Source organism: Mustela lutreola, chromosome 8 (assembly GCF_030435805.1).
Source record: "Mustela lutreola isolate mMusLut2 chromosome 8, mMusLut2.pri, whole genome shotgun sequence".
NCBI lineage: Eukaryota > Metazoa > Chordata > Mammalia > Carnivora > Mustelidae > Mustela > Mustela lutreola.
The window spans coordinates 12,304,542-12,331,409 of record NC_081297.1 but is presented as its reverse complement, the minus strand read 5'-3'; the positions used below and the strand labels follow the sequence as shown (position 1 = coordinate 12,331,409).

Here is a 26,868-nt window from a genome sequence, read left to right as displayed (position 1 = left end):
ATTATTCCCTTATGAAAGCTTATTTTACTTTTTGGAGAGTTTCATACCTATATATAAAACTTTTTGCTATTATTTAAACATAATTTCAAGAAAACTTTTTCTTCCTACTTTGCCATTGCCTTTAACCATTATCCTGTCAATAAAGTTTCCAAGCCTTTGTTTATCCAAATGAAGCAGCAGTTACCAAACTGTACTCTTTATACTCAACATGATCTACTCCAAGGTTTCTTATGTCAAGTGTCCTATTTTAACATGGAAAAAAGTTCTGCTGTTAGGAGAAGTTTAAATTTGTAGCAAATATACTTATTAAAGAATTTATTTAATACATATTTTTAATATCCTTTTATTTTGGTGGGGAATGCAAAGGAGAGTTAGGTGTTTTGTTAGTTCCTGTGGAAATGTACATATAAGTACATATAAGTACATATTTACTCTGGCATTTGATGTTCAGTTTACAGCCATTGGCCAAATGAAGATTAAACATTATATTTAATTTAGAAAGCATATATGAGTTTTTCAAATGTTTGCTTTTCTTATTTGTGAGTCTGATTACTATTACTTATTTTCAAATGTATATGCTTTTCTTATTTGTGAGTCTGATTGCTATTAAAGTAGGAAATTCAGATATTTTCTTAGGAAAGGATTAGGTAATCTTTATGCAACTCATTTTTGTTGTTCATTTTAACAGAGTAATTCTGAGAGTCTTCCAGAAACATACGTTGTTCATTTACCTGTAAATGAACAGAAAGGGGCAAGTACATTAAAACAACAAGTAGAAGGTAAGACTTGTATTTTATTAAAAAGTCATTTGATAAAATACTGATGTAAAATGGGAACACTGATATATTTAAATATCCAAAGAGAATCACCTATTGAATTAGAGATAAAGAGGAGAAAGATTGAAAAGGAGATAAGTTGAAGTCTTATCAGGTGTCAGTGTCAGTAACAGATGAAATTGAGGGTGCCACAAAGGAGATTAATTAGTAGCTCCATTTCAAGATACTCTAAGACCAAAGGAACGTCAGGAAATAAGTGGAAAGGATAAAAAGAGTGACTGATGTGGAAAGAACCAAGATGCCCTTCAACGGATGAATGGATAAGGAAGATGTGGTAATACTCCATAGTGTATAATGCCTCCATCAGAAAGGACGAATACCCAACTTTTGTAGCAACATGGACGGGACTGGAAAAGATTATGCTGAGTGAAGTCAAGCAGAGTCAGTCAATTATCTCATGGTTTCACTTATTGCGGAGCATAAAAATAGCATGGAGGACATGGGAGATAGAGAGGAGAAGGGAGTTGGGGGAAATTGGAAGGGGATGTGAACCATGAGAGCCTATGGACACTGAAAAATAATCTGAGGGTTTTGAAGGGGCGGGGAGTGGGAGGTTGGGGTACCAGGTGGTGGGTATTATAGAGGGCATGGATTGCATGGAGCACTGAGTGTGGTGCAAAAATAATGAATACTGTAATGATGAAAATAAATAAAAAATAAATTTTTAAAAAAGAAAGTCAAGAATACAGGGAGTAAATGAAGGACAATAAGCATCTCTTAATGTGGAAGGTGGTAAAGTAAAACAATTCTTTATTTTTTATTTTCTTTTTAATATTTTTTATTTTTTTATTTACATATAATGTGTTCTTAGCTGCAGGGGTACAGGTCTGTGAATCTCCAGGTTTACACACTGCACAGCATTGACCATAGCACATACCCTCCCAATGCCCATAACCCCACCAAAATAATTCTTTTAAATGAGGAGCAGACTATAGGAATTGCAAGAATAATATCAGGTGAGCTTCCAGTACCAAAACCTGTTAGAGTAGGATACCAAAATTTTCCTGCTCTTACTTCTTTCCTCATGGTTGGGAAGACATTCAGGACTTCCCTGGTTGATGATGCAGAGCTATGTATGTGTGTATCTTAATGGCATAAAAATTGTGGTACTTCATAAATAGTATCATTGAGTGCAAAGAAAGAGTATTGGAAGGAAGAAGGGAGGAGGGTCAGTTCAGGAGAAATCAAGGAAACTTTAGCCATGGTAAAAAGTCCATTAGATAGCTTATGGCTTTTAAGACATTTCCACTTTCGAAGAATTGATAGTGATGCACATAAGGCTTGTTTCTAGAAGGTGAAGTTAAGGTAAAGGAATGTGGTAGCAGACACAGTATGGACTAGAATTTCTCCAACTTTAGTAATCAGAGACCTTACTAAAAATGCAGATTGTGAGCAGCAGGTCTGGGATTCTGCTTCTGACCTCTCAGGTGATGCCAATGTCTGTGGTCCCTGTGTCATGTGCTCTGTAGCAAGGGGTTTCTGTAGAGATATCTGGAAGGGCCAGTGGATAGTTCAGGACACCATGGGATCAAGAAGTATTATTTTGTTTTTATTTGTGAACATGTTTTTAGCTAGAGGGAAGCAAGGAGATGCAGAAAGAGAGATTATAGATGTGAGATACTAGTGCTAAATAAAGAGGAAAGAAATGGTGAAGATGAACCCTAGTAAAATGGGTGTAAAAGCAGAACAATCAAGACCATAGATCCAGAAATAATTCTGTTTTAAGGATTTCTTTCTTTATTTATTTTAGGGAGAGAGAATGAGAGAGACAGTGAGTGATTAGGGGGATGGGCAAAGGGAGAGGGAGAGAGCTGCCTCAAACAGGTTCACTTCTGAGACTAGAGCCCGATGCGGGGCTCAATCCCAAGACGGTGCCATCATGACTTGAGCCGAAATCAACAGTTGGATGGCAAATCCGCTGCCACCCAGGCACCCCCAGAATTACTTTTGGAGAAGAGGGACAGTGACAGGAATGATGGAAAAAGGAAGGGCACATTAGCTGGGAAATTTTGGAGTTGAGGAGGAAACTCCAGAGAATTCACTTGAGCCGGCTTGAGGGTATTTGCTCTAAACAGATTAAATCACAGAAGCTCTACAGAGAATACTGAAAGCAGATGGAGTGCTAGACATGGGGTAAATCATAGCCACGTATTCATCCTCCTCAGTTCTACTGGACATCAAAGATATATGTTAGATTGATATTCATTATTTAAATGAGATACAGAAGCTATAGGTTTTTATTTTTTTAACATAGGTAATTTATTGATATTATTGCTGATTGAAAACCCCTGCAAAAACTGACATTATCTGTTCATATCTTCTGCCCATTTTTTTATATGATTGTCTGTTTGTGTGTGTTGAGTTTGAGGAGTTTTTATAGATCCTGGATATCAACCTTTTGTCTGTACTGTCATTTGCAAATATCTTCTTCCATTCTGTGGGTTGCCTCTCTGTTTTGCTGAATGTATCCTTTGCTGTGCAGAAGCTTTTGATCTTGACGAAGTCCCCAAAGTTCATTTTCACTTTTATTTCCTTTGCCTTTGGAGACATATCTTGAAAGAAATTGCTGTGGCTGATATTGAAGAGGTTACTGCCTATGTTCTCCTCTAGGATTCTGATGGATTCCTGTCTCACATTGAGGTCTTTTATGCATTTTGAGTTTACCTTTGTGTACGGTGTAAGAGAATGGTCAAGTTTCATTATTCTACATATAGCTGTCCAGTTTTCCCAGCACCTTTTATTGAAGAGACTGTCTTTTTATCAATGTATATTTTTACCTGTTTTGTGGAAGATTATTTGACCATAGAGTTGAGGGTCCATATCAGGGCTCTCTACTCTGTTCCACTGGTCTATGTGTCTGTTATTATGCCAGTACCATGCTGTAATATAAAAAAAATGGGCAGAAAATATGACCAGACCCTTCTCCAATGAAGACATACAAATGGTTATCAGACACATGAAAAAATGTTCATCATCACAGGCCATCAGGGAGTTTCAAATTAAAACCATATCGAGATACCACCTTACACCAGTTAGAATTGCCAAAATTAGCAAGACTAGAAGCAACATGTGTTGTAGAGGATGTGGAGAAAGGGGAACCCTCTTACACTGTTGGTGGGAATGCAAGTTGGTGCAGCCACTTTGGAGAACATTGTGGAGATTCCTCAAGAAATTAAAAATAGAGCTTCCCTATGACCTTTCAATTGCACTCCTGGGTATTTACCCCATAGATACAGATGTAGTGAAAAGAAGGGCCATCTATACCCCAGTGTTTATAGAAGCAATGGCCACGGTCACCAAACTGTTGAAAGAACCAAGATGCCCTTCAACGGATGAATGGATAAAGAAGATGTGGTCCATATACACTATGGAGCATTATGCCTCCATCAGAAAGGATGAATACCCACCTTTTGTAGCAACATGGATGGGACTGGAAGAGATTCTGCTGAGTGAAATAAGTCAAGCAGAGAGAGTCAATTATCGTATGGTTTCACTTAGTTGTGGAGCATAACAAATATCATGGAGGACAAGGGGAGATGGAGTGGAGAAGGGAGATGAGGGAAATTGAAAGGGGAGGTGAACCGTGAGAGACGATGCAAAACAACCTTCTGAAAAACAGTCTGAGGGTTTTGAAGGTGTAGGGGGTGGGAGGTTGGGGGAACCAGGTGGTGGGTATTATAGAGGGCACGGATTGCATGGAGCACTGGGTGTGGTGCAAAAACAATGAATACTGTTACTCTGAAAAGAAATAAAAAATTAAGAAAAAAATCCTGACATTGTCTACCAAATCAAACTACTTTTGGAAACAAAAGTACTTATAGGGTTGGTTCCCTACATGCTAAAATTGCTAGTATCAGTAAATATGACACTGATTCTGAAATACAAAAGATTTTCAGTGCCTAAGTATTCTGTGGCAATTAAATAGCATTCTTCCATTTTGATAGTCATATTTCCATATTGAAAGCTTATTGTACATTGTTTCGTAGATGTGTTTTATATACCTTCTTGCATGAGTGGATCAAGAAACTTTAAGATGGGGACACCTGGGTGGCTCAGTGGGTTAAAGGCTCTGCCTTCAGCTCAGGTCATGATCTCAGGGTCCTGGGTTTGAGCCCCGCATCTGGCTGTCTGCTCCGCAGGGAGCCTGATTCCACCTCTCTCTCCGCCTGCCTCTCTGGAGGAGACCAGCTTCCAAGCCTGGAGGCAGATGTGAGACTCTATCCAGGGACCTTTCAATCATGATGGGAGCTGAAATCAAGAGCCGGATGTGCAATCCAAGGCTCCGTTCATGTGTTCCCAGAAATTACTTTTTTTTCTTTTTTTCAGTAATTACTTTTGAGGAAGGGGACAGTGATGGGAACAAGGGGAAAAAGAACGGCTCGTTAGCTGAGAATTTTGGAGTTGAGCAGGAAACTCCAGAGAATTCACTTAAGATGGTTTGAGGGTATATGCACTAGAACAGATTTAATCACAGCAGCGCCACAAAGAATACTGAAGGCAGATGGAGTGCTATACATGGGGTAAACCATAGCCACATATTCATCCTCCTCAGGTCTATTGGACATCAAAGATACAGGTTATATTGGTATTTATTATTCAAATGAGATACGGAAGCTATGGCATTTTTTGGTAAAGATATTTAATTTTTTGATTTGATAGCTGTTTCCAAAAACCCTTAAAAGATCGATATGATCTCCCAAATCAAACTCCTTTTGGAAATTATAGAATTACAGGATTGGTTCCCTACATGTTAAAATTTTTATTATCAGTAAGTGTGACACTAATTCTGAAATACATATTTTTTAAATTTTAATAAATAGAATCTTTTTAAAAAAAAGAATTAGGAGAAAATAATTTCTTTTAGGCTTTTTTTAGCATTTACTTTAGAGTGGGTGGCAGGATTATATTTAGATGCTTGTGCCCAGCTGGGAATACTAGGTAGAGGTCTAAAGATTGCTTATTGAAAACAAAGTTTCTTAGCCTTATTTTTATAGCTTTAAATTCACAAGTATTGGTCAAATTATATTCAATGTAACTAGAAAAAGCAGCTTCCCAAGCCAAATATTAGAATATTTCCTATATTCTCTATGACTTTATTTTAGCGTTGGCTTTCCCAGCCATAATGGCAATCACTGAGAATTTACTATATAGTACCGTCTTCTCAATTATGTACACATTGTCTATCTCCTTGTTTTATTATTTTTATTTTTTCTTAGAGAGCAAGAAAGTGGGGAGGGTGGGAGGGAAGGCAGGAGAGGGAGGGAGAGAACCCTAAGCAGCAGGCTTCACGCTTAGCATGGTGTCTGATGTGGGGCTCAATCTCATGACCATGAGATCATGACCTGAGCTGACATCCAGACTCAGACACTTAACTCACTGACCCACCCAGATGCCCCTTTATTATTATCATTATTATTATTGTTATTATTACTTAATGATTTTATTTATTTGAGAGAGATTGAGAGAAAAAGTGGGAGGAGGGGCAGAGGGAGAAACAGACTACCCACTGACCTGGGAGCCCGATGCAGGACTCCATCCCAGGACCCAGTCATGACCTGAGCTGAAAGCAGCCGTTTAACTGACTGAGCCACCCAGGCGCCCCCCTTCATTAATTTTGATGAATAGGTGGAATATTGGTTTTCAGGAGTACTATATCATTTAAAAATAATATTCTCCTGATACTCAGTCTATTGATTAACCATTTCTAATTTGTGCTCTACTTAATGTACCAGTTAACTCAGGGCCTTTCATCAGTCATATGATCAGATTGGTACTAATAAATTGTACAGTACTTTTTTCACCCCTGTAGTTTTATGTTCTTTCTTTCCTTGTAGAACTAACGCTATATTTTCAAAAGATTTTCAATTAATCTCCTAGAGTAGTGAATACAGACAATAAATTCAAAGTTATTTACCTATACAAGTGATTTGCTCCTGTTACTTCCTCATGAGCTTGGTGGATCCAAGAAGCAGGACTTTTAAAACAAAGCACCGGGCGCCTGGGTGGCTCAGTGGGTTAAGCCGCTGCCTTCGGCTCAGGTCATGATCTCAGGGTCCTGGGATCGAGTCCCACATCGGGCTCTCTGCTCAGCAGGGGGCCTGCTTCCCTTCCTCTCTCCTACTGTGATCTCTCTCTGTCAAATAAATAAATAAAATCTTTAAAAAAAATAAAAAAAATAAAACAAAGCACCTACAGGTTCCTGTAACACAGGAAGATATGGAACAGAAAAATTATAAAATAAATACATGCAACTTAAAACAGTTCATGTAGAATAATTCCCACTTGATTCCTTTTGTAAAGTAATGAGCAGAGTTGGTTGCTAAGGACCCAAGATTGTGTGTTTATTCATTTTGTATAGATTTATTCTGTACTGGCCCTGATAATTTTATATCCTCAATATTTCTAGAACGAGTCTGTCAGTTCAGGTGTGCTTCATCTTTATTTTGCATCAGTGCCTTCTCATTCATCTCCCATCTTATATTAAAATGCCCCTCAAATTCATCCCTCCCCACAGCATTGAGAGTGACCTGCCTCAAATGCAAATATTACTGTGAACCATTGCTGAAAATATGTTTGTGTCCAGGTATCTTAAAATTACATATAAAGCTTTCATAATTTTGAGTTGTGCTAAACTCTCCAACCCTTTCTACTGTCTGCCCTTTTCTCTGCCATTCTGAACTGCTGGTGATGTCTTCCTCTTTGATTCCTGTATTTTAGATATTTACCCTGTTGTGTGCTTCTCTCCCTTGTCTTATTACTGGCTTTTATACTCCCCCCATTTTCCGCCTTCTAGCCCCTTTGAGATGTTTGTATGCCTTTAACCTAGTGACATTTAGTATTTCCCAAATGGTTTCCTGAAATTTTTGTTAATTAAAAGTATTTCTTAAATTAAATTTTCATCTAAAGATTAAGTTTAATTTAAACTCTTAATTGATAAGATATTGTTTTCTATCTTTATGAAGGTTATAGCTTTTATCTAACCATTCTAATTTGTCCATTTTACTAAAATATATAGATTTTTCTGGAGAACTAGACTTAGAAATGACAACAGAAAAAGAGGAAGAAAGTTGTAATGAAAGTGAAAATAAACACCTGCAGGTATATACAAATTTAAATTTAAATTTCCAATTTTATATTGTTTTCCCTGCTTTAAGAACGTAACATAGTTCAATTGAAATTATCTTCTGAACAGAGCGTATTGAAGTTGATAGATTATAATTTAATATTTAGTTTTTATAAACTTTTACAAGTTACCAAATTTAAAATATTGTTAGAATTTATAGTCGCTTATAGTTAAACTTTATCCTTGCAATTGGACCGAAAAAAAATCCTGAATATTATTTGCTTCTTCCATTTTTGTAAGTTTTTACATGCTAAAAAGGTAACATCAAATACTGAACCATATGTTTAAGCAGTTGAAATTATGAGCAGTATAACAATGATGACTACTGACTTAGACTCATGTAGAAGGAGTGGTTCTTGGTGGTTCTTAATGTGCAGTTCTCAGTGGTTCAAAATGTGCAGTTCTGTATTGCCTGTCACTAATGCCAAGATTAAAGATTTATTTTGCCTTGTGATCTCTGTGTAGTTGACTTCAGAGAGTAGGGTCATAAAATCAACACAATTGCCTATTGTAGAATCACACCTTCCAGGATGGGACCTTTGTAGTTGGGTAATAAACAGGCACATTTTCAGTTATTTCATTTCAGTATAGGGAATCTGTAAATATTATTAACATTTTTTCTTACCTACTCTCAGAGGACATTACAATAGCTGCATACAGGCAGATAATTTATAGTGATGTATAATACTATCATAGTATATAATTTGAATTAAAATTTAGGAATTTATTTTTCTTTTCTGATTGATGTTTATTGATTTCAGTTCCTAATAATAAGTTTGCCTATTCTCTAGTTATTAATCTTTAAAAAACATCATCAAATGCACTATTGGGGCTCACTGTTTAAGGTATGGTAAGATAAAATGTTTTTAAGTTTGTAACATTGAAAATCATGTAATTCATTTTTTGGTAGATGTAACATGTGATGAATTGTTTAGCTTAAAAAACTGACAAAATTAAGTTTATGGATTTGTGTTTTTCTTCTATTTCAGGCTAGGGCAACTTATTTTTCGCTTCTTAGTTACAATCCAGTGACTTGGGAGCATCTTAACATAGATTAAGGAATTTAACAGTTAAATTTTAATTATTTTCTAATTTTTCCTTTGTCCATACTCGATTACTTAAGGATAAAGTTATTTTATAAACATGTATGCTAACAGAAGGGACATCTGAAAATGAAATACAGCACTTTCACTTTCCATTTTTGTATCTGTCAAAAATGGCCCAAGAACCAGGAATGAAGAAGGAATGTGATAGAGAGGATGATATATTTTTATATTCAGAACATCCCTCTGTTCAAAATTGTGAGGACATGTGGACCAAACAAGACAACTTAGAGTGGAAAAATAAGTTAAAACTCATCACCAGAGAGTTAAAGCAGAAGTTTGGTGAAATTTGTGAAAAACAAAAACAAAAACAAAAACAACATTACTGCTTATCCTAAGGAAGAATCCCTACATGGTCCCTTTACAGAAGGAGCAAACTTAACGGAATAACCTTCTAATTTGACAAATGATAGATTTGATTGCGAGAAAAAAGATGCATTTGCAGTGCCTGTCTTTGTCACACTTCGGGCATCACCTGAACAGAAAGAGTCTAGACTCGAAAATGTCGTTCTTTCTCATTCATCCTCGGATTGTAGTTGCCGGTCATCTTCTGATCTTTCCTTAAGTGAAAATAAATCAGACTCTGAAAATGATAACAAATCAGACTCTGAGCATATTTTTAACAAAAATGAGTTTTGATAGTGACAGAGAATATAAAAAAGTAAGGAACCCACGGGTTACATTTGAAGTGAAAGAAGACCAAGAGTTTGACATGCAAATGGCAAAAAAGTATAAATCAAACTAGTTATTTTAAAGATTTTATTTATTTGTCGGAGAGAGACTGAGAGATAGAGAGAGCAAGACAGCATGTTCACACAAGCAGGGGGAAGTACTGGCAGAAGAAGGAGGCCTGAACTCTGTCCCAGGACTCTGGGATCATGACCTGAGCCCAAGGCAGATACTTAACCAACGAGGTACCTATGCGTCCCAATTCCTCTCTTTTTATTGAAACAGAAATGAAGCAGAATTTATAAATATTGCAGTTACTTGTAATGATAAACATAAAATATTTTTATCAATTAAAATTATGACAAACTAAGAGTCAAATGATATAATTAATGAAAAAAGTTCTGGGATGCCTGGGTGGCTCAGTAAGTTAAGAGTCTACTTTTGGCTTGGGTCATGATCCCAGGATCCTGGGATGGGGTCCTGCATTAGGCTCCCTGCTCAGTAGGGAGCCTGCTTCTCCCACTGCTGGCACCTCCTCCTCCTTGTGCTCTCTCTCACTCTGATGAATAAATAAATGAAATCTTTAAAACATGTATAATTGATAAAAAAAAAAGTTCATTTTAATGAATAAACTAGTAACAATTATCCTTCGTATCAAACTTCTGTTAAAGGTTGAAGAAATGGAGAAGCACCAAAATGATGAAACGGCAGTATTAGAAAGCATATATTCTGCTGCTGCTGCTGGACTAATGCATCCAATAGGGAGTGGAAAAACTGATAACAACCTATGTCCTATTACGGAAAATGAAGAATCTCATGGGTAAGCCTATAGCAATATTTAAATAGTAGGTAATTATTATTTTCCTATAAAACAAATTCTAGTTGGAGCTAACATTCATGATTAACAAATTTTATATTTTTTAGTAAGACTATTTCATCTTGGGTACTAATCAGAAAAATTTAAATACTGAGATACCATTTTTTGCAATCATAATGATAAATATTTTATTAAGAAATTAACAGCAAATGTGAAGAAAAGGGCATTCTTATACACTGTTGTTAAATAAAATTGGTAAACCTTTTCTGAAGAGTTTAAATTAGCCCTCAGGGAGATTCAAATTAAAACCACATTGAGATATCACCTTACACCAGTTAGAATGGCCCAAATTATCAAAACAGGAAACAACATGTGTTGGCGAGGATGTGGAGAAAGGGGAACCCTCTTCCACTGTTGGTGGGAATGCAAGTTGGTGCAGCCTCTTTGGAGAACAGTGTGGAGATTCCTCAAGAAATTAAAAATAGAGCTTTCCTATTACCCTGCAATTGCACTCCTGGGTATTTACCCCAAGGGTACAGATGTCGTGAAAAGAATGGCCATCTGTACCCCAATGTTTATAGCAGCAATGGCCATGGTCGCCAAACTATGGAAAGAACCAAGATGCCCTTCAACAGACGAATGGATAAGGAAGATGTGATCCATATACACTATGGAGTATTATGCCTCCATCAGAAAGGATGAATACCCAACTTTTGTAGCAACATGGGTGGGACTGGAAGAGATTATGCTGAGTGAAATAAGTCAAGCAGAGAGAGTCAATTATCATATGGTTTCACTTATTTGTGGAGCATAACAAATATCATGGAGGACAAGGGGTGTTAGAGAGGAGAAGGGAGTTGGGTAAATTGGAAGGGGAGGTGAATCATGAGAGTCTATGGACTCTGAAAAACAATCTGAGGGGTTTGAAGTGGCGGGGGTGTGGGAGGTTGGGGTACCAGGTGGCAGGTATTATAGAGGGCATGGATTGCATGGAGCACTGGGTGTGGTGAAAAAATAATGAATACTGTTTTTCTGAAAATAAATAAATTGAAAAAATTAAAAATAAAAGTTTTAAATATTCTGACCCCTTATCCCAAGAACTTCATTGCCAGGACTAGATCCTACGGGAAAATGTGACTTGTGTCAACACACACACACACACACACACACACACACATAAGGACATTTATTATACATTTTATTTATATAAAATATGACATATGTTAAGGATATTTATTATAGCATTATTTTCATATTAAAAAGTTAGAGATAGTCTTAAGTATCTGTCAATAGGGAAGGAAATTTTTACCCCTGTAAAACAATGTAGTATGTGACTGTTGGAAAAAATGAGTTTAAGTCTACAAGGAACTGATTGTTTAACAAAGTATATTTAAAGTTTTTGGTTTGATGTCATGTTTTATGCAAATTTTAGAATACTTTTATTTACTTATTTATTTTTCTATCCCAGCATTTCTTCTTCTTTCTTTCTTCTTCTTCTTCTTTTTTTTTTTTTTTTTTATTATGGTATGGTAGTCACCATACAATACATCATTAGTTTTTGATGTAGTGTTCTGTGATTTGTTGTTTGTGTATAACACCCAGGGCTCCATGCAACACATTCCCTACTTAATACTCATCATTGGGCTCACTCAACTCTCCAACCTCATTACCCTTTAAAATCCTCAGTTTGATTCCCAGAGTCCATAGTCTCTCATGGTTCATCTCCCCCTCTGATTTTCCCCCCTTCATTTTCCCCTTCCTTCTAATTCCTCCATGCTATTCCTTTATTTTTTTATTAACATATAATGTATTAGTAGCCCCGGGGGTACAGGTCTGTGAATCGCCAGGTTTACACATTTCACAGCATTCACTATAGCATATACCTTCCCCAATGTCCATAACCCAACCACCCTCTCCCTACCCCCCCTCCAGCAACCCTCAGTTTGTTTTGTGATATTAAGAGTCTCCTATGGTTTGTCTCCCTTCTGATCCCATCTTGTTTCATTTATTTCTTTGCTACCCCTCAAGTCCCCCATGTTGCCTCTCAACTTTCTCATCTCAGGGAGATCATACAATCATTGTCTTTCTCTGATTGACTTATTTTGCTCAGCATAATACCCTCTAGTTCTATCCATGTCATCGAAAATGGCAAGATTTCATTTCTTTTGATGGCTGCATAGTAGTCCATCGTATGTATGTATGTGTGTGTGTGTGTGTGTGTGTGTATCACATCTTCTTTATATATTCATCTGTTGATATCCATTCATTCATCTAGAAAGAGCATGTAGGTTCTTTCCATCGTTCGGCTATTGTAGATATTGCTGCTATAAACATTCAGGTGCCTGTGCCCCTCCGATCACTACTTTTGTATCTTTAGGGTAAATACCCCGTAGTGCGATTGCTGGGTCATAGGGTAGCTCTATTTTTCACTTTTTGAAGAATCTCCATGCTATTTTCCAGAGTGGTTGCACCAGCTTGCATTCCCATCAACAGTGTAGGAGGGTTCCCTTTTCTTCGCATGCTCACCAGGATTTGTCATTTCCTGACTTGTTAATTTTAGCCATTCTGACTGGTGTGAGGTGGTATCTCATTATGGTTTTGATTTGTATTTCCCTTATATGGAGTGATGTGGAGCACTTTTTCATGACTCTGTTGTTCACATTTTTTGACTTGATTATTTGTTTTTTGGGTGTGGAGTTTGGGAAGTACTTTATAGATCTTGGATACCAGCCCTTTATCTGTAGTGTCAGTTGTGAATATCTTCTCCATTCTGTTGGTTGTTCTTTGTTTTGTTGACTGTTTCCTTTGCTGTGCAGAAGCTTTTTATCTTGAAGTCCAAAAGTTCATTTTCACTTTTTTTTCCTTTGCTTTTGGAGACATGTTCTGAAAGAAGTTGCTGTGGCTGATGTGGAAGAGGTTACTACCTATGGGCTACTCTAGGATTTTGATGGATTCCTTTCTCACATTGAGGTCTTTCATCCATTTAGAATTTATCTTTGTGTATGGTGTAGGATAATGGTTGAGTTTTGTGAAAAACAGAATACTTTTAAAATCTGATGTGTTGCAAAAGGAAGTTACCTGCTATACTGGCACTCTTATTACCAACAAAATTGCTAGTCACTAGGTTTTGGTTTTGGTTCCTAGCGCATGAGTGCTCAAATGTTGGACCCTCAAATTGATCTGAATATTACCAAGAGATTTCATATGGCAACTTGTCCCATGTTCTATACAAACATTTCATTTGATCCCTGTGCTATAAACTAAGATGTTGCTAATGTGTTGAATCTTCTTAAGGTATCATGCATGCATGCTATTATCCTTCCTTTTTAAAGAGAATCTATTTCTACATGCACCCCACCAAAATTTTCAATAGTAACTTCATATTATAGAATTTATGAGAATTCAATTTACAAAGTAGGAATATTTTCTACATTCTAAACCCCTTGTACTTTCCTTAGAGAATTTTAATCTGACTAATGATTTTGTATAGTAGAAGATATCCTAGAGTTAGATGATTTTTATCAAGCATGAAATACTGCTGTTGGAACTTAGAGTTTTTCTGTGGTCTTTCTAAGCATGAGAAAAATGATAATCAGGTTATATAATATATATATAGAAAATTTTTAAGGAGTCTTTTGCTTGTATAATTTCATGAATTATTTAATGCCTTGGTCTGGCTTTTTAAAAAGATTTTATTTGTTTATATTAGAAAGAGAGTTGGGTTTGAGGTGCGGTGGTGGGGAGAGGGATAAGCTGGCTTGGCACTGAGAGCAGAGCCCTGTGCAGGGCTTGATCTCACAACCCTGAGATCATGGCTTGAGCCAAACCAAGAATCAGAGACTTAACCAACTAAGCCTCTCAGGCGTACCCTTGGTCAGGCACTTAAAAAAAAATAGTGCTACATGTATGCAATTTAAAAAAATTCAAGATATTACAAAAATACTACGTCATCATTATGTAAGGATTGAACTAAACAAGAAAATTAAGTCATCTATAATCATTCCACTTAGCTATGAAATCCTTAAAAGAACCATGTACACTCAGTGATCCTTATTTCCATCCCATTCACTATTGAATTATCACTAGTAATTTTCACTCCCATTACTCCAGAATTGATCTTTCAAAGGTTACCACTGATTTTCATTTTAATAAATCTAGACATAATTTCTTAGATCTCATTTTATTTAACCTATCAGCAATCTTTCACCCATTGGAAAACTCTCTTCTCCAAAATTCTGTCTTCATTTAGCTTTCAGAATATCACTCACTCACCTGGTTCCCCCCCCCCGCCTTTCTAGTCTGTACATCTCAGCCCGATTTGCTTCTTTCTCTTCATTCTCCATGTCTTCCACATTGAAGTCTTCCAGGAATCAGTCCTTGATCTTCCTTCTCTTGACTTTTACTATCTTGTATATTCTTGTATATTCTAATGATCCTCAAGGTTGTATCTCCAGCCCACATCTCTCTGTGGAATTCCAGACCTACATATGAAACTGCCTATTTGATATTTCTTTGGGATAGTTATTGGGTATTGCAAACTTAACATGTCCAAAATTGAACTACTGATACTCTTTCTTATACCTTCCCTTCTTGTCTTTCCCAATTAAGTTAATGACAATTCTTCTAGTTGCTCTGCCAAAAAAAACTTGGTATCATCTTTGACTCCTGTCTTTTTCTTTTTCATACATATCCCATCTACTCTGTCAGCAAATCTTGTCAGGTCTTCCTTCAAAATATATCCAGAAGCCAAGCACATCCTCCGTGACCAAGCCACTGTCATCTGTTGTCTGTATAAGTGTAATTATTAACTAATTGGTGGTCTTGTTTGTTTGTTCTTTTGCCTTTTCTTTTTCCATTTATTCTAAACACAGTGGATCTTTTAAAACACAAGTCAGATTATGTCTTTCTCTGCTCAAACCCCAATTGTCTCCGATTTCACTCAGAGTATGTGCCGAAGTTTTTTCTAACACCTACAAGGCCTTGTATGATCTATTCATCTAGGGTCTCTCCCTATTGCTTACCACCTCTCCTTGATTTGAACTCCTATTTTCTGTCCTTTTCACTCTGTTGAGGCACACTGAATGTTTTTCTTTTTTTTTTTCTTTTTTGCTCTCTATAAACACTTTGAGCATACCTCTCTACTTGCTGTTGACTCTGGAGTGCTTTTACCATCAATGCTCTCATATGGCTTGCTTGCTACTTGCTCCTTCCTTTTTTTTTTTTAAGATGTGCTTAAAAATTAAGGCCTTTCGAGGTGCCTGGGTGACTCAGTGGGTTGAATCTCTGCCTTCAGCTCAGGTCATGATGCAGGGGTCCTGGGATGGAGCTCTGCACAGGACTCTCTGTTCAGCAGGGGGCCTGATTCCCCCTCTCTCTCTGCCTGTCTCTCTGCCTACTTGTGATCTCTTACTCTGTCAAATAAATAAATAAAATCTTAAAAAAAATTAAGGCCTGATACGCTCTAGTTCCATCCATGTTGTTGCAAATGGCAAGATTTCATTTCTTTTGATGGCTGCATAGTATTCCATTGTGTATATATACCACATCTTCTTGAGCGTATCATGCTTAGCGAAATAAGTCAAGCAGAGAAAGACAACTATCATATGATCTCCCTGATATGAGGAAATGGTGATGCAACATGGAGGCTTAAGTGGGTAGAAGAATAAATGAAACAAGATGGGATTGGGAGGGAGACAAACCATAAGTGACTCTTAATCTCACAAAACAAACTGAGGGTTGCCGGGGGGAGGGGGTTGGGGAGAAGGGGGTGGGATTATGGACATTGGGGAGGGTATGTGATTTGGTGAGTGCTGTGAAGTGTGTAAACCTGGTGATTCACAGACCTGGGGATAAAAATATATGTATATAAAAAATATATGTTTATAAAAAATAAAAAATTAAAAAAAAAAATTAAGGCCTTTCTTGGTTATCCTATATTTCAGGAAATATCCTGATTTCTTAGTTATCCTATAGCACATCAAAATTTGATTTCTCTGCTTTAGTTTTTCTCCTCTACTATTGGCTATTTCGCCTGTGTAGCTTATTGTTCATTGTATTTACTTCACTCATGAGTAGGATTATAGTTATCTGTTTAACAGTTTTAAAACAATAATTGCTAGCTTTCTTTTTGTTTTCAGTGCTCTTTGGGGCTCATGCTCAATTCCTAAATTAATAATCTCTTGTGGGAAATTTAGTCTTTTTGTGAGTTTATGTAGCTATATGCTAATAATATTCTCTTGCATGCATTTAGTCCATGAAAAAGTAATTATAATTTTGTATTAGTAAGTCTAGCTTTTATATTAGGATTAAATAGTAAGCTAAAAGTATACAAAAGTTACCAAATCATTTTCTTTAAGAAAATTAAAAAGAAATTATTTGTGACGAGAGAGTATGAGCAGGAGGGAGGGGCAAAGGGAGAGGGAGAAGCTCAGTGGGGAGCCTGATTTGGGGTTCGATCCCAGGACCTGGAGATCATGACCTGAGTTGAAGGCAGACCTTATCCGACTGAGCCACCCAGGCACCCCCAAATAATTTTATTTTCAAACAATTTAAGCACATTATTGCTATTTTTGACATCTGAGTATTGTTGAATTTTGTCCAGATTTTTTGAGGTATAATTGACAGATAACTGTGTAAATGTAAGGTATACCTGTATTACTTTAATATACTTTTATATTATAAAATGCTAATAGTGTTAATAGCTCTATCACCTCACATAATTATCATTTCTTTTTTAGCAACTCTTTTAGCAACTTCTAAATATATAACAGTATTATTAACTGTAATCACCATTCTGTACATTAGATCCTCAGATCTTACTCTTCTTGTAACAGGAAGTTTGTACCCTCTAGCCAATATCTACCCATTTCCCTCAGCTTCCTACCCCTGGCAACCACAAATCTATAAATGTGTGTGTGTTTTTTTTTTCAAGATTCCCTGAGTAAGTCAGATCATAGAGTATTTATCTTTTTGCATGACTTCCTTCACTTAGCTTAATTCCCTCAAGGTTCATTCATGTTGTTGCAGAGGACAGGGTTTCCCTCTTTTTTGGTGGCTAAAAATATTCCATTGTAAGTGTATACCACATTTTTAAATCAGTGGATCCACTGATGGGCACATAGGTCGTTTCCGTGTCTTGGCTGCTATAAATAATGCTGCAGTAAATGTAGAGGGACAGATACCTCTTTGAGATACTGATTCATTTCTGTCAGAATGTTCCCAGAAATGGGATTACTGGATATTCTGATAGTTCTATTTTTTCGTTTGTTGAGGAACCTCCACACTGTTTTGCACAGTGGCTGTACCAGTTTACAGTCCTGTAACAGTGTGTAAGGATTCCCTTTTCTGTACATCTTTGCCAGTGGTATCTCTTCCCTTTTTGATGTAAGCCATTTTAACAGGTGTGAAGTGATAGATATATCATTATGGTTTTGATATGCATTTCCCTGATGAATAGTGATGTCGAGCCCATTTTTTGGTCCTGTTGACCATTTGAATATCTTCTGAGGAAAGCTGTCTATTAAGATGCCTTGCCCAGTTTTTAATTGAATTGTTTTTTTGCTGTTGAATTGTATGAATTTTTTATATACTTTACATATTAACCTTTTTTCAGATAGTGTGGTTTACATATATTTTCATCCATTCTGTAGGTTGCATGTTCATTATGTTACTTGTTTCTGCTTTGTTTTTTAGATTTTATTTAAATTCAACTTAGTTAACATATATTGTATTATTAGTTTCAGGGGTAGACTTTAGTGATTCATCACTTGCATGTAACACCCAGTGCTCCTCACAAGTGATGAGCCCACCACACAGTTAGACCATCTTCTAATGCCCACCACACATTTAGACCATCTTCCCGCCCACCTCCCCTCCAGCAGCTCTGTTTCTTTTCTCTAGTTAAGAGTCCCTTACGGTTTGCTTCCATCACTGTTTTTATCTTATTTTTTCCTTTCCTTACCCTATATATTCAACGTAAATGGAACTAGAGCGTTGCTCATTTCTTTTGCCGTGCAGAAACATTGCTTGTTCCACTGTTTTTGCTTTTGTTGGTTGTACTTTTGATATCACATCCAAAATCATTGCCAACAATGTTGGCAATATCAGGGAGATTTCCCCCTGTTTTCTTGTAGGAGTTTTATGGTTTAAGGTTATATATTTAAGTCTTTAACCCAGTTTTGGTTAATTTTTATGAGTGGTGTAAGTTAGGGGTCCGGTTTCATTCTCTGCATGTGAATATCCAGTTTTCTCAGGATCATTTATTGAAGAGATTATCGTTTCTTCCTTGAGTGTGCTCAGCTCCCTCATCAAATTTTAGTTGACTACATCCATGGGTTTATTGTCCAGTTCTTGATTCTTTTTCTTTGGGTTTTGTGTTTTTTTTTTCTTTTTTTTTTAATGAACGGTCATCCTATTTTGATTTTTATACCTTTGTAACAGTTTGAAAACAGGAAGTGTGATGCTTCCAGCTTTGTTCTTTCCCAGGAATTATTTGCTTATTTGGGGTGTTTTTTGTTCTATATAAATTTAAGGATTCTTTTTACCTATTTCTCTGAAAAATGTCCCTGGAATTTTGACAAGGATTGCCTTGAATCTACAGATGGCTTTGAGTCATGTGGATATTTAATGTTGATTTTTCTAAGCTATAAATAATGAGTTATCTTCCTATTTGTGTGTCTGATGTTTCTTTGATCAAAGTCTCAGTTTTTAGTGTACATATTTTTCACCTCGTTGGTTAAGTTTATTCCTAAGTATTTTGTTCTTTTTGATGCTTTTGTGAATGGTAGTTTTAAATTTCTTTTTCAGATTTTTTGGGTTAATGTATAGAAATGTAATGGATTTGTATATGTGGATATTGCATCCTTCATCTTTGCTAGTTCCAACAGCTTTTTGGTGGTGTCTTCAAAATTTTCTATATGTAATATCATATCCTCTGCAGACAAAGACAATTTGATTTCTTCTTTTCTGATCTGGATGCCTTTCTTTATCTAGTCTGATGTTGAATACGAGTGGTAAGGTGAGTGCCTTTGTCTTATTCTTGAACTTAGAGGAAAAACTTTCAGTGTTTTGCCACTGAGTATGATGTTAGCTGTGGGTTTTTCCTATGTGGTCTTAATTATGTTCAGGTATGATACTTTGGTACCCACTTTATTGAAAGTGTTTATCATGAAAAGATGTTGAATTTTGTCAAATGCTTTTTCTGCACATATTGAGATGATCAAGTAATTTTTTTCATTCTGTTAATGTGTATCAAACTTACTGATTTGATTTGATTGATTTCTATAGGATAATTTTTCTCAGTAAAGTATTCTTGGTTGGCAGTTCTTTTCTCTCAGCAGTTTTTTTAAAGATTTTATTTATTTGACACAGAGAGAGGGATCACAAGTAGGCAGAACAGCAGGCTGAAGAGAGGGCGAAGCAGGCTCCCCCCAAGCAGACAGCCCAATGTGGGGCTCAATCCCAGGACCCAGAGATCATGACCTGACCTGAAGGCGGAGGCCCAGCACGTTGAGCCACCCAGGCACCCCTCTCTCAGCATTTTGAATATACAATCCTATTCTTCTCCTGGCATATAAGGTTTCTGCTGAGAAACTGCTAATAGCCTTATGAGGGCTCACTCGTAGGTGACAAGCTTCTTTTCTCTTGCTGCTTTTATGATTCTCTCTTTGATTTTGATTTTCGATGGTTTTATTATAATGTGTTTTGGAGAAAATCTCTTTAATTAGTTTTTTTGATGACTGAGCTTCATAAACTTGGATTCCAAATGTTTCCCCAGGTTTGAGAGTTCTCACCCATGACTTCTTTAAGCTTTATGTCTTTTTCTCCCTTTTCCTCCTTCTGGAACTGCAGTAATTTACATGTTGTTTCTTTTAGTGGTATCCCACAATCACATAGGCTTTTCTCATTCTTTTCTTTCTTTTTTCTTTGTTCTCCACTGATTGGATAACTTGAAAGTTCTAAAATTTGAAAACTTTAAATTCACAAGATTTTTTTTGATCCATTTTCCTCTCAGTGATTTCTTTTTTCTCTCTCTTTTTAAAAAGATTTTATTTTTATTTATTTGACAGAGAAAGATCACAAGTAGGCAGAGAAGCAGGCAGAGAGAGAGTGGGAAGCAGGCTCCCTGCAGGGAGCCTGATGCCAGGCTGGATCCAAGAACCCTGAAATCATGACGGGAGCTGAAGGCAGACGCTTAACCAACTGAGCTACCCAGGCGCCCCTTGTCAGTGATTTCTATTGCTTTTTTCTATTTCATTCACTATATTATTCAGCTCCAGAATTTTTTAGTTATTTTTTTAACTATTTCCAGCTCTTTTAAAAAATATATATTTTATTTATTTATTGAGAGAGAAAGTGAAAGAGATCAGGTTGGGAGTGGGACAGAGAGAGGGAGAGAGAATGTCAAGCAGACCTGGGGCTCAATCCCACAATCCTGAGGCCATGATCTGAGCTAAAACCAAGAGGCAGACACCTAACTGACTGAGCCACCCAGGTGCCCTTCCAACTCTTTATTAAACTTCTCATTTAGTTCTTCTAGTATTTTTCTCATCTTATTGAACTGGGGTTTTTTTTGTTTTTGTTTTTTAAGATTTTATTTATTTATTTATTTATTTATTTATTTTAGAGAGAACATGTGTGTGAGCCAGGTGAGTGGGGGAAGGAGAGGGACATGCAGACTGCACTGAGCATAAGTCCGATGCAGGGGTGCATCTCATGACCTTGCGACCATGACCTGAAACAGAATCAAAGGTCAGGCGCTTAACAGACTGAGCCACCCAGGCACTCCTGAACTGGCTTTTTGTGTTTTCTTGTAGCTCACTGAATTTACTTAAAATTGCTATTTTGAATTCTTTTTTGGATAAACTACTGATCTTCATGTGTTTGAGATCAATTATTGGAAGACTATTGTGATCGTTTCGTGGTATAATATTTCCTTGACTTTTTATATTCTTTGAAGTTTTACATTGCTGTCTTTGCATTTGAAGTAGTCTTTAATGACTACCTTTCCAGTGTATCCAAACCTGTTTTGCTTTGTTTTTTCTCTAGTGGTGTGCTGGAACTTTACTGTAAGAAATTTAGTTTTCCAAAAAGGCTCTCTCTTCAATGGGTGAATATCTAAGTGTGTTCCAAGGGCTCCCAGATGTGGTTGAGAGGAAGGGGCTGGAGCCAGTCTGTGGACTATTGCTGGCTCTATAGCTGGGACTTTAGTAAGTGTGTCTGTTATCTGATGCATGGGTAGGTAAGAGTTTTCCTAGGTCCCTTGGTTTATGATGCTTGGTTCCACAGCTCCTACAAAGAGGTCCACAGCTGTTTTGTTGCCACAAAGACATTGTATTGTAATTGTATATTTATCAATCTTTGAAGCAAGGGATGTGCTTATATATGGTTGGACTTCATAACTGTTCTGTGAACTAATAAATGAATTGAGATGGCTATCAGAATTTTACAAAAAACTGGTTTTTTATTCTTTACCAGTAAAATTATTAGAAAACATCAGTTTATTAAATCTTTTAAAAATATTTTAAAGGATTTTTTAGAATTTAATTTTTTCTCAGTGCTCCAATATTTATTGATTATGGACCACACCCAGCACTCCATGCAATTTGTGCCCTCCTTAATACCCACCACCAGGCTCAACCAACCCCCCACGCCAACCCCTCCAAAACCCTCAGTTTGTTTCTCAGAGTACACCACTCTCATGGTTTGTCTCCCCCTCCGATTTCCTCCAACTCACTTTTCCTCTCTATCTCCCAATGTGCTCCATGTTATTACTTGCTCCACAAATAAGTGAAACCATATGATAATTAACTCTCTCTGCATGACCTAGTTCACTCAGCATGATCTCCTCCAGTCCCGTCCATGTTGATACAAAAGTTGGGTATTCACCCTTTCTGCTGGAGGCATAATATTCCATTGTATATATGGACCATATCTTCTTTATCCATTTGTCTGTTGAAGGGCATCTTGGCTTTTTCCACAGTTTGGGGATTGTGACCATTGCTGCTATGAACATTGGGGTACAGATGGCTCTTCTTTTCACTACATCTGTATCTTTGGGGTAAATCCCAGTAGTGCAATTACAGGGTCATAGGGAAGCTCTATTTTTAATTTCTTAAGGAATCTCTGCACTGTTCTCCAAAGTGGCTGTACCAACTTGCATTCCCACCAATAGTGTAAGAGGGTTCCCCTTTCTCCACATCTTCTCCAACACTTGTTGTTTACTGTCTTGTTGATTTTGGCCATTCTAACTGGTGTAAGGTAGTATCTCAATGTGGTTTTGGTTTGAATATCCCTGATGGCTAGTGAAGATGACCATTTTTTCATGTGTCCATTAGCCATTTGTATGTCTTATTTGAAGAAGTGTCTGTTCATGTCTCTGCCCATTTTTTGATGCGATTTTCTGTTTTTTTGTGTGTTAAGTTTGAGGAGTTCTTTATTAGATCTTGGATATCAGCCTTCTGTCCATAGTGTCATTTGCAAATATTTTCTCCTATTCCATGGATTGTATATTTGTTTTGTTGATTGTTTCATTTGTTGAAACTATTTTTTCTTGAGGAGGTCCCAAAAAGTTCATTTTCACTTTTGTTTCCTTTGCCTTTGGAGACATGTCTTGAAAGAAGCTGCTGTGGCCTATGTCGAAGAGATTACTGCCTATGTTCTCCCCTAGGATTTTGATAGATTCCTGCCTCACATTGAGGTCTTTGATCCATTTCGAGTTTATCTTTGTGTATGGTATAAGAGAAATGTCGAGCATTTATTTAAGAGAGAGGGATAGAGAGTAAGAGACAGCATAAGAGGTGAGAAGGCCACTGAGCCAAAGGCAGTGGCTTAACCAACTGAGCCACCCAGGCTCCCAAAAATATTAGCTTTGTTTTTTTAAAGATTTTATTTGTTTATTTGACAGAGAGAGAGAGAGAGATCACAAGTAGGCAGAGAGAGAGAGGAAAGAAAGCAGGCTCACTGCTGAGCAGAGAGCCCAATGCAGGACCTGATCCCAGGACCCTGGGGTCATGACCTGAGCTGAAGGCAGAGGCTTTAACCCACTGAGTCACCCAGGCACCCCCATTCCTTGATAATTTTAGATATTCAGTGCCTTTGATAGTATCATGAATGGTTATGGATTTATTAGGGACTTTGAATTATCTGGTTATATTTACTTAATATTTGTTTAGATTCTGGGGGAAGGGGGAAGATTTTATTTATCAATCTATCATAGATTATTACTTTTGGCTTATAAAGTTCTAAATTACAAAAGCTGAAGATTCCTGTACCAACAGTGTCATTGACACATATATAGTATACTCAATAAGTGTCTGTTTGGGAATAAACAGTTGAATGAATAAATGAATGCCCATTGATCAGCTTCTGTAGAAGAAGCAAATCTTGAGTTGTTTGAAAGTAGATTTTCAATATTGCCTACATATGTAGTCTTTTTATTTAAAAAATGGTTAAGATTTATGAATTATTATTACAATTATAGCTAAAATTGGAATACTAATAGATTCACTTGCTATCCGATTACTTAAAAACACTTAAACATTACTTTCGCCATATGTTGTAAAACACGTGTTTTGAAGGCACATTTCCTGGATTTGAATTCTGGGTCTACTCCTGACCACCTGTACTAGCTTTGGGAAGTTACATTTTTCTGTGCCTCATTTTCTTCCTGTGTAAAATACCTAATATAATTACCTAGGTTTTGTAAGATTGTTGTGAGGCTTAAAATAGCTTTAAAACATGTGAAGTTTTCATAAAAATGCATAGTATTTACACAATAGATCCTCAAAATACTAATATCATGATTATTTAAAAAGGGTTTCTTCCATATCAGAATGTAACTTGAAGTTTCCAAATAGTTTTTAGAACCAGTAAAAGCTTTATTTATTGAAAATGACAACAAAAAATGTGGTATATTTCTTCGTATCAAATAATGCAAGTTATGTTATGATTTTCCTTTGCTCAGTTTGATCTGAATTTAGTGCTTTGTTAACATTATTAATAATATAGTTTAGATATGATTTAGATATTCCTTATATTTTAAGTATTTAATATTTGCCTGAAAAGAATTGTTTTTTTTTTAGATATTCAAAGAAAACTTCTAGTGACAAGGAAGAGGTAAATACATATATAGAAAATTTATTAATTTATTAATTTTTAAATTTTTATTTTATTATGTTATTTTGATAATGTTTATCAGGAATATTATTCCATGATATAAAATTACTTTAGGAAAGGTATAGTGAAAAAAGAGAAAATCTGCCTTTGTTGTACAGACATATACTTTGAAAAAGTTGTTCAGAAACACTAGCTATTGATAAAGGTCATTTTGATAAAAATCAGTCCTTTTGAAAGTACCTTTTTTTTTTGCTCTTATAAAGAGATATGTGTATTTATCATCTCTCTACACTCAGTATATTTTATCAATATTCAGGGAACATTTTGAAGTAGTATTATTTATTTATAGGTCAAAGAAACAATTGATTCTATGGATGACTTCAATGACTTAGCTTTGTCATCTGAAAGAATTTCGGAGGTTTTCCACATGCCTGACTGTCATCATATGGCTTGCATGTTGCTAATTGAACAGCATGGTATGTATTGTAAAGGTCAGACCATTGTGTAAATATGAAGCCTTTGTATGTACATTACTATAGTAATATGTGCACTTCTTGTCTAGTGCTGTACCATACAACACTGATGTGTTATAGAGCTACTCATCTCAGAAATACATTTTATATGAAAATAGAGAAATGTTGAATACTCTTAGCAAAGAGCCATAATTTCCACTATACTTTTCATCATGGGAATGGCACACCTGATGTGTGTTAACTCTCCTCTTCTGTGCCTTCACCCAAGGTCAGGTTACCACTATATTTGTCCTAGAATACTGAAACAACCTCGGGACTGTTTTCCTTGTCATGCCTCCTCCCAGAATCTTGGTCTACTCTGCAACCATAGTTACCATATATTTTTAAAAAAATTATATTTCATCACGTGACCCCCTTGCTTAAAGCTTAGCTATTACTCTCATCGTTCTGGGATGAAAGACCACAGTTCTCAGCCTCATCTTGGATTGTTTCATATCCTTCTGTCCATATCTCAGCCACTGTTTTAGATATTTTTCCTTACAATAGAGCTTTTTTCCCCTCAACAGCTTAAGTTAGGACAACTGCACATGTATAAAGTGTATAATTTGATAGTTTTGACATATGTATATGCATATGAAACCATAACTGTAATTCGGGCAGGTAAATAACCCTTAAGTCTCGTGTCTCTTTGTAATCTCCCATTATGAAACTGCCGAATGTTTTTCTAAAGTAGTTGCAACATTTTCAGTTCCCACCAGCAATGTCTGAGAGTTCTGATTTCTCCCTGTATATTCATAACACTTAGTATTGTCAGTTTTTTAAATCTCAGATGTTCTGATGGGACTGTAGTATATGTATCGTTATGGTTTTAGTATACATTTCCCTAAGAACTTATAATGTTGAGCATATATTTGTGGGCTTATTTGCCATTTGTATATCTTCTTTGAACTGTCCAAATCCTTTGTCATTTTAGAAATTGGGTTTTCTTACCTGTTGAGTTTTGAGAATTCTTTGTATATTCTAGATATAGTTCCTTTATCACCTGTATTTTTTTTTTTTGCAAAGATTTTCTCCCAGTCTGTGACTTTTCATTCTCTCAGCAATATCTTTTGAAGAACAGTTTTTCTTTTTTGATGAAGTTCAGTTTATACTTTGTTCTTTTATGAATTTTTGCTTTTGGTGTTCCTATATGAGAACTCTTTGCCTAGCACAAGGTCAGAGATTTTCTCTCTGCTTTCTTTTAGAAGTTTTGCAGTTGAATAACAAAGTTTTATAGTTTTAGGTCTTACATTTCGGTCTGTGATCCATGAGATCTAGTTTGTATTCTTTTTTTAAAGATTCTATTTGTTTATTTATTTATTTGACAGAGAAAGAGAGCATGAGCAGAGGGAATGGCAGGCTGAGGGAGATGGAGAAACAGTCTCCCAGCTGAGCAGAGGGCTGGACATGGGGCTTGATCCCAGGACGCGTGAATCATGACCTGAGCTGAAGGCAGCCACTTAACTGACTGAGCCATGCAAGCACTCCCATTTTGAATTCTTTTTTATTTATGATACAGGGTATGGGTCCAGGTTTATTCTTGAACTTAGTAAGTTTACTTATTAGTTTTAGTAGCTTTTTAAAAAATTCTGTCAGATTTTTCTACATAACCAAAGTATATCAAACTTTTTTTTAACTACTATTTTACTAATTTCTTAAGGTGGAGCCAAAGGTCATCAGTTTGAGGCTTTTC

General features: G+C 36.3%; 1 protein-coding gene across 1 annotated transcript in view; it reads left to right on the top strand.

Annotated features, from left to right (window-relative positions):
• The first annotated feature begins 721 nt into the window (after positions 1–721).
• Positions 722–26,868, top strand: part of LOC131838329 (ankyrin repeat domain-containing protein 26-like) — a 45,365-nt gene continuing 19,218 nt past the window's right edge. Inside the window, exons 1-5 of the mRNA XM_059184287.1 lie at positions 722–779; positions 7,852–7,934; positions 10,403–10,551; positions 24,630–24,663; positions 25,013–25,139. Coding sequence (XP_059040270.1) covers positions 7,878–7,934; positions 10,403–10,551; positions 24,630–24,663; positions 25,013–25,139 — 367 coding nt within the window. The 5' untranslated portion in view covers positions 722–779; positions 7,852–7,877. The remainder of the gene's footprint in view (positions 780–7,851; positions 7,935–10,402; positions 10,552–24,629; positions 24,664–25,012; positions 25,140–26,868) is intronic.